General features: G+C 43.2%; 1 protein-coding gene across 1 annotated transcript; it reads right to left on the reverse strand.

Moving 5' to 3' along the window:
- Positions 1-501: 501 nt before the first annotated feature.
- mlh1 (mutL homolog 1, colon cancer, nonpolyposis type 2 (E. coli)) lies at positions 502-8,270 on the reverse strand. Its single transcript, XM_030747921.1, has 19 exons — positions 8,029-8,270; positions 7,731-7,821; positions 6,976-7,074; positions 6,821-6,894; positions 6,642-6,714; positions 6,470-6,561; positions 6,341-6,383; positions 6,107-6,195; positions 5,900-6,012; positions 5,713-5,806; positions 4,360-4,513; positions 3,241-3,578; positions 2,275-2,426; positions 1,785-1,893; positions 1,604-1,667; positions 1,367-1,531; positions 1,199-1,291; positions 1,004-1,114; positions 502-713 (listed from the first exon to the last, which is right to left on the reverse strand). Exons 1-19 carry the CDS (start codon positions 8,133-8,135, stop codon positions 558-560), a joined length of 2,217 nt encoding a protein of 738 aa, XP_030603781.1. The 5' UTR covers positions 8,136-8,270; the 3' UTR covers positions 502-557.
- Positions 8,271-8,655: the final 385 nt, after the last annotated feature.

The following is an 8,655-nucleotide window of genomic DNA, read 5'->3' on the forward strand; positions in this document are numbered from 1 at the left end:
AGTTTTTCCACTGTAGTTCTTTCCATTTTCTTGCTGTTTGGAATCACTATAACTCACAATTCCCCCCTTTCTTCCTCAAAAATTAAACTGAATAAATCACATAAATACAGTTCATTCAATTTTCCAGTCTTCTTCAGGGGTTAAACTAGTTACAGTCCCTGAGGTTTTTGGAAACATTAGCTGCTTTAACTTCCTTCACACACAGTGCTGACACATCTCGGACTGACAGGCAGAATGCAGAAGTAATAAAAGGCGAGCTCAGTTGCTGGCACATTTTGGGTTTCGTTACGGGACTTGTGACCCAGTTCGATTTTTCCTGGCTGAAAGCCCCAAGTTTTAAAGTGAGGAAACCATGTGGAGCCTTGGCACTTTTAAATAGGCCATTCAGGAGGAGGGTTTCCTGTGACAAAGACACTTTTATCCACAACAGAAATACAGTTTTTCACTCGTTAAAAAAAGGCATCTGAAGTCCTATTTTGTACAAAGTATTTATTTACAGCACGTTATATAAAACAAAAAAAAGAGCAGCTTATATATTCGATCATACTTGAACAGTTTCAGCACCTCTCAAACACTTTGTAGAGATCGGGTAAGTTGGCGATCTGCAGCACAGTTCCGTCCTCACTGAAGCTCTTCGGAGGACTGAGGAGGGTTCGGAAAGCTTTGAAGATGACGTGCTCGACTTTCCACCGCCAAGCGTTCACCTCAGCGCCCTGAAACGTCACAACGTTACACCTCACACTCGAGTCACAATTAGATCCACAATTAGTTGGACAAAGACACAATTTTTGTACTTTTGCCTTTGTACACCACCACATTGGATCTTAAACAATCAAGATGCGACTGAAGAGCGGACTTAAAGGATTTCTTTTAATACTTGGATGAGAATCCTTTGCAGTCAATGACTGCCTGAAGTCTAGAACCCACAGACAAATGCTTCCTTGAGCTATTTCTGCCATTAGCACTGTGTAGAGTATAATAGGAAAAAGTTCAGTATTCACACCTGCTCCTCTCCTGGCTCGGCCTCCAGGATGTACTGCTTCCTGATGGAGTAGAACATGCTGCACTCTTTGCTGAAGTCTCTGAAACATTCCTTTTCACCGTCCCAGTTCACCTGCACGACAGCACCGCACCGCTTCAGCTACAGGTCCCGTTTCCTAAAACGTAACTTCAAGGCAGAGGCTATGATTTAGTTTACCTCAGTGGCCAGGCGCAGGATGAACATGGGGAGACCCTCCATGACTGGGGTGTACTTGTCGAGGAGTAGCGGCAGTCCTATGAGGTTTCCTTCCTGTGAGGAACACGGTTTATTGGTTACATGACTTAACATGACGTTGAAGTGCAAATTAAAGAGAATATTTCTGACCTGGTCTATCTCCACGGAGAAGTAGTCCTCTAGCATCTCAGCTTTCTTTTTCAGGAAGTCAACTATGTACTGAGCCAGGCCCTCTTTAGGCCCATCCTCTTCTGTCCAGCCACTCTCCTCTGAGTCCAAAGCCAGCATGGCCAAATCATAAAGTGGTGCTGGGGTCTGAATACACATTATTGTCCATTAGGATCCCCACAGTGTATTCTAATCATTGATGTTGTACATGTTACTTACAGATAGTCTGAGTACACCGAAGTTTCCAAAGTCATAAATGAGTATTTGGTAGAAAAGCTCCTGGCTGTGAGAGAAGCACATTATGAGACATAAAGCAGCAGCAGCAGTGGCAGCTTGAAACAGCTGAGATGAACAGAAATTGAGGTTTATTCCTCTTTTTTTTTTTTCTTCATGGTCTGACCTGAGTTTGGTGGTGTTGAGCAAGTAGAGTTTAGTGTGATGTTGCACCAGAGACCACTGGGGGTTGATGCAGCCCACGAACGAGTGGTTCTGCATCATTTCTTGAAGACCTGGAGAGAGCGAATATAAATAAAATATATCTGAATTTTTGTTTTAAACTTTATATAATAAAAAAAAAATAAAAAAAACACAAAAACTGCACCAAAGGTCCATCAATAAACGGCTAATTTGACACAGGCTGAGAGGTCAAACCGATCACAATGAGAGCACGATGTGGCAGTACAGGAGGTTGTGTAAAACTAGTTATGGAAACGAACTGGGCCCCGGGGCAGGAAGTGAAATCAGTGGAAAATTTTAGAAAGCCAGAGAGGAGCACTTGGTGCAGGTTCTTATGTAAGACTGCTCAGATTAGCTAGGACAGGGAGATTCCCTAAAACCGCCCAACTGGTGCTGGTTCTCAGAGGAACACAGCAGATTTTGTCAGGCCGCACCTTTGTGTGCGTTCTCGGCGATCTCAGCTCTCAGGTCTTTGATGCTGGTCAGTTTGATCACTCGTCTCTTGGGCGTGGCTGCAGCCGTCAGGTCCTCGCCTTCTTCCTGCTGCTGCTGCTGCTGCTCTTTCTGCTCCGTCCTCGGCCTCTTCCTGCCTCACAGTAACACACACAGACTGAAGTCACACATGCTAAACACAGAACACTCAGACAGCAACTGTGGGAATGTTTACACCTTAATACACACTCAATACACATATTTCTTGTCTTAAATATATAGAGTCTACATGTGCTCCAAGTTTGGACGGCGTGGTTTTCATTGTTGGCCACTTGGGGGCAGAGGAAATCCACAGTATTCATCTCAGTAGTCAAGTTTCTACTGATCCGGTAAAGTGGACTCCAATATTTATCCTTTCTTTATCTACTTCTGGTTTCAGCAGCTGGGAGAAATGTGTGGCTCTGAAGCTGCCAGATGTTTGAATTTTCTTGCCTGATTTGTCTCAGCTGTTCTGTGCTCGCTATACTATATATTCAGCTCATAGATTCGTGAGCTTGTCAGGAGTGTTTAATCTATAAGAAATCTTTAGTATCACACCTGGTGACACTTTAACTGTCTCGCAAAAAATCTTTTAAAAATCTGTTATTCAATACTACCATAACTTATACTCATTAAATGTTAGCACTAGTTAAACATAACAGTGCTTTTGTTACTGACTGGCCCTAAGGGTGGTGATCAGTGAGGGTTGATGCACGTTTACTTTAACATTCTTCTTTCTGCTCTTACACAACTCATCCTCTGCCGGCCAATGTTCAGATCTGCACACAGGATCAGTCATACATTAAACCAGTCCTGATCTGACAAGCAGAAATTCTGAGAAAATTACCCATAAAGTTACTCACTGACTGAGTCTTTAATCTCTGCTGACTCACCCAATCTACCGCTGCTACTGAAAACACATCAATCACCTCTGATTATCAAGTGCACCGACGCTGCTTTCTTCCTCGCCCTTTGGCAGCCCTGCTTCCTGCTCAGCGAGCGCCTCCAGCATGTCTGAGTCGTCTGCATCGTCCATCTCTATGCTGTCTGGCTGCACGGTTTTGGTCACAATCTCCACACTGCTGGGACCGGCAGGCTCGGGGTTAGGGGGAAGCTTCTCTTTCGGTCGCAGGAAGGCGTCTAGCTTCTGTGCGCGACAGTCGGTCCTCACCATCTGATGTGCGTAGACTCGCTCGCTAGACTCCGATGTGGTGCCGGAGGCCTTAACCTCAGTGTTACCTGAGACTGACAGTCCTGGCAGCAACGTCTGCACAAAGAGAGAGAGATGGACACCGACTGGAAAATGACCTGCTAACTTCTAAGGCTGAAAAATTAAGCCAGAGCAAAAATCCCAAAACTGCATTTCCTCAAATGGCCACTAGAGGCTGACTACAAAACTGAATCAATCCACATAGAAAAAAACATGTTTACTGCCCGGCAACAACTGTTTTGGACCCCACAGATAATTTCCTACTTTGTGACAACTGCATGGAAGATGACTTTTAATATAACTCACCCATTTAAAATGTACTAAGACTTAAAGTTATAAGTTATGCAACCACTGTGAGTGACAGGCGTGTGCAGACACTGGAAGCTGCAGCTGCTTCACCTCTGTTAATGTGAGTCATTAAGCTGGACCTTGAAGTTGTGTTTGTAGTTTGTTGCATTTTAAAGCAATTATCTAACAAAGTGCGTTTGTTGGACTGACAGACCATCTAGTGCTGGTGAAAAGTAACTACAGGTCGAGTCGACACAGCCCGCAACAACTGTGAATTGGCCTGTTCAGCACCATCAGTTCCTCCTGTACATTTCCAGCTACTTTTTTATCTTTTTTTTTTTTTTTTTTTAATTTACAACAGAGAATAACAATCATCATGTCAATATAAGGATTAATAATCACAGCACCAATATAAGGACTCACAAGTGTCAGTACGTTCCTGGAGGGAGATTCCTTCTGTGGTTAAAAACATCTGACTGTGCACAATATGTCACAGGATATGCACTTTATTGCTGAAAAATGGCAGCATATTTAGAGAGTCATTTCATACCTGAGTGAAATATGTACGTGAGGAGTTGGAGCCCAGGAGTTTGCTCTCAATGTGCTTCTGAATGCTCTCAATGACACTGTCCTCATGCAAGAAGTGCACCTCGTGTTTAGTGGGATGAACATTGACGTCTACATTCTGCGGAGCGATTTCTAAGCTGTGGAGATTAGAAAGCAACACTGAGTAAAGGCTGTAACTCAAGTGACAGCGTTAGGAGACTGCTAAATGTGATTCAGAGATGCCAACAACAAACAGGTGGCCTTGTGGTAACCCGATCAAGGCCTGGAGGGCAGTGCAACACACTGCAGGGAGAGCTGAAATAACATCTACTTTCACCCCAACTGTTATCAACCCTGATTTCTTGCCAGGTATTTTAGACTCAGGATTTAAACACTGGAATGAAAAGTTTATTTATTTTCTTTTGGAGACCCACTGGAGAATGGGCTCCTACTGGCTTTCAGTCAAATAGAGGAGAAATGTAAGATAGAAGGAACAAACACTTTCATTATTTTCAGATAGGAGACTATGTAAATAACAAAAGCTGTCTACTTAACAACGTTAAGGTCTCTGACACTGAAATTTTCTACCAGGTGGAACGTTTCAGTTTAGCGTGTGGTACGACATTTTGAGGGTGTACTCTGTTACTGGTGATCCTGAGCTGGGAGAGACCTGGAAGTGTGAAATGGGGGTAGAGAGCTGAATGTTTTCTGAACTGAATTCATTTTAAATAATGTGAGAAAAATAACAATTTGCAACTGATCCAGGGCATGACAACTTCAAATTCTGCACAGAACTTGTCTATCATCCGCAATTCACCTTTATGTAAAATACATACTTGAAGTCTTACAGACTGCCTTTTGTCCTGCCCCAAATTACACAAATACTGGGAATCAGTTCTCTGCAAATTGAAGAAAATCAAATTGGGAGCTCAACCTGGTTACTTCAATGGATCTCTTGTAAAACTCCCACAACCTCCAGGTGGCCACTGGATAATATTGGAACAAACTAAAACTGTCAAATTTTACAAAATGTCGCCACCGTTTCTTGAGTATAATAATGTGAATGTGTTTGCTTTTTTTTTTTTTTTTTTTTTTTACAGAGAACCTTTTGCATAACACTTAAGTTTGAGCAATGGTCAAGATGTGATAACTGACTTACAGGGATGGATGCATGACTGATGTATCTGTCAAAAAAACTGCTTCTTCCCCTGCTGATCATTGCTGTTATTATTAGTATTGATACTGTTACTATTGTTATTAAAAAAGGAAAACCAAATAAAAATAATATTTAAAAAACAAAAGCACCAGTGAACACAAAATTAATTTCACAATAAAAAAAACAGGTGAAGTATGTTACCTGAGGTAGAGGAACGGGTGTGTGTTCTTGGGCAGGTATGCGGCATAGACCGTCTCAATCGCTTTCTTCAACGCGCTCGACTCCACCAGACGGTCTGAGACACAACAGAACACAGCCTCATTTAACACGGCGCTAACGAGATTAAATGCTCACTGCTGCATTTCCAGCAAATTTCTGTGGTACATACGGTTGATGAACAGGATCAAGATGCATTTCTTGACTGAGTAGTTTGCATTCGAGACGAAACCTTTCATCTTATAAGCGAGCTTCTGATCTTCACAGCTAACTTCGATCAGCTCCCTGGGAACATACCACAGAGCCGGTCGTGCAATCAGGGTTGGGGTGAGAAGGAGGCTGTATAAAAGCAGCACTCAAAGCATATTTGCTGGAATACCTGCTGACTGTGTTGCCAAAAATTCCTCGGATATTATCCACTACAGACGCATTGGGTAGAGTCCTCACATCTGCAACAGTCTCTCCTTGCTGGAAAAGGAAAGGAGTGTCACATAAACAGACAGTAAATAGTTTATTTGAAGGAAATGCTCTTTTTCAAAATATCCTGAAAATGCTTTGCATGCTTGACACATGCATTTAATTCAAGAGAAAAAAAAAAGAAAACACATCTCACCTTTTTGACAGAGAAGCTTTTTCCTGAGTTGTGTATGGCGTACCTGCAGAGGAAGACAGCATTAACAAGCTGAAACAAAACATCAGGAAGGAACCAGGAATCATGAGTCACAAGGAACAAAACCCAGACCTGCCGACCACTTCGACAATCCTGGAGTACTCATCACTCGGGCTCTTTAGAGCTTTTCTCCTGGTGGACACATTATAGAAAAGGTCCTCTACCTGCAGTCAACAAGAAGAGCAGCCTCTCAGCATCCATAACTTTCATTCTATAGTGCAGTTCATCTGCAAGGAGAACTCACAAGAATCTGCGTTCCCTGGTTGCCGGCACAGGGTTTGGGAGGGCCTTTTAGTTTGCCATCACTGTAGCTGGCTCTGCACAAGAACACAACCAGTTCATCACACATCCTGATGTCCTAATTGCTTTGTAGTCTTCAGTAAAGTCTTAAGAGCAGATGAGCAATTTAAACTGCAACAATACCTGTAAGCGCACTTAGCATCAGCTGTTTTTGTGGTTATGGTCACATGGGCAACATGGCTGATACTAGCAAGGGCCTGCAGACAAGAATGCAGACAACAAATGTCCAACAAAGCATTATTAAATACAGTGAAGGCTGACACTGCTGCACAGCTCACCTCTCCTCTGAATCCATAGGTTGCAATAGTTGAAAGGTCCTCAAAGGTTTGGAGTTTGCTCGTGGTGAACCTCTCACAAACGATTTCCATGTCCTCTTTCTGCAGCAGAGAAAGAAAGCTTCACTCAGTACACAGCAGATTCTGAACGAACTACCATAAAGTCATCAGCAGGGTCCTTCCACTGAAACTCTTCATACTGACCATTAAAATTTAGAGTTGGTGTCATTTTTGATCAAAGCAAACCCGCTGGTCTCTAGGGCTTGAAAAATGCAACTGGACCTCTTTAAGTTTCTTGAAGAAGTTTCACCTTTCATCCAGAAGGCATCTTCAGTTCTAAAACCAAATGGTGGAGAGTCCCTCTACATGGGAGAAACCAAACAGCCACCTCCACAGGACAAGACTCAGCTGTACACCTGCATCCTCTTTCATTTTGGACTGGGAATACATATGGTTTAAATAGGAGTTAAAGAAGCCATCTGTGTCCACTGTGAACAACCATCACTGAACAGAGGTGGTGGATTACGACACCAACTGTACATGAACAATAGCGGGTCCACACCACCTTCAGGGGACACCCCATACTAGGGTTTAAATATCTAGGACTCTCCACCATTTGGTTTTAGAGCTGAAGAAGCCTCTTGGATGAGAGGTGAAACGTCTTCAAGAAGCTTAAAGAAGTCCAGCTGGCTTTTTCCAGCTCCAGAGACCACCACGACCTGGATGACTGAGAACCTACACAGACACCTGTCACCCACCCTGATGCCAGTGCCGTTGTCCTGAATTTGAAGGAGCTTCATACCGCCGTCTTTCACCGTCACCTGGATGCTTGTGGACTTTGCATCCAAACTGTAACATTGTAAAAAACAAACTTTAGTTACCACACGGTTACAGTCGGTTACAAGCCTGTTACTATGTTACACGTGATGAAAACAGTCCCTCCTGTCATACACCGCCACCTTTAATCCCGCTGCCGGATATTTAAGCCACTCGTCGTACAGCTACCATTAGCTTATAGCGTTATAAAAGTTGCTCATTATGTAGCTGCTCGTTTACCAGTTTTCAATCATTTCTTTGATGGCGTTGGCAGGACGCTGGATAACTTCTCCCGCAGCGATGCGGTTGACCACAGTCTCGTCGAGCCTCCGGATAACTCCCGCCATGTTTCCAGCACTGCCGGCTTATAGTTTAATAAAAGCTAAAGAGCAGGCAGTAAGGGTGAAAACATGTGAAATAAACGGTGCTTATTTATGCTAATGTGCAGCATTACTGCTGTACAGGGAACTGTGCACGCATGTGACCAGAGAGGAAGGAAACAAACAGACGTCACACTCCGTCTGAAAATGTCGATCGTTCAAATCTCTTAAAAAAACATTATAACGTTTTTAAACTAGTTATCTTCTACAAAAATTTCCACTGCTATGGACGCGGATTTTAGACACAATAATGTTGTTTTTGTTTTGGGTTTGGATTTTTTGGAGATGAAGTGAGGCATCTTGATAGACACACACGATCTTCGACGACAGCGCGGGGAGAAGATGGAGGCGGGGCTTACGTCCGGCTGTAGGCTTACGTCATTCCCGGAAAGTCTTCTTCGCTGGCAAATATTTTTCAAACATTGTAACCTAGCGACGTACAACGTCACGATTTTGTGTGTGTGTGTGTGTGTGTGTGTGTGTGTGT

This window comes from Archocentrus centrarchus, chromosome 15 (genome assembly GCF_007364275.1).
Source record: "Archocentrus centrarchus isolate MPI-CPG fArcCen1 chromosome 15, fArcCen1, whole genome shotgun sequence".
Classification (NCBI taxonomy): Eukaryota; Metazoa; Chordata; class Actinopteri; order Cichliformes; family Cichlidae; genus Archocentrus; species Archocentrus centrarchus.

What these genes read in the sequence shown, in the direction of transcription:
- mlh1 (XM_030747921.1), bottom strand. Translation starts at nt 8,135, where the DNA reads ATGGCGGGAGTTATCCGGAGGCTCGACGAGACTGTGGTCAACCGCATC. An exon ending in GATGCTAAGTGCGCTTACAG is followed by an intron (nt 6,715 to 6,820) that starts GTATTGTTGCAG and finishes GTTCTTGTGCAG; the next exon opens with AGCCAGCTACAGTGATGGCA. An exon ending in CACGTACATATTTCACTCAG is followed by an intron (nt 3,579 to 4,359) that starts GTATGAAATGAC and finishes CTCTTTGTGCAG; the next exon opens with ACGTTGCTGCCAGGACTGTC.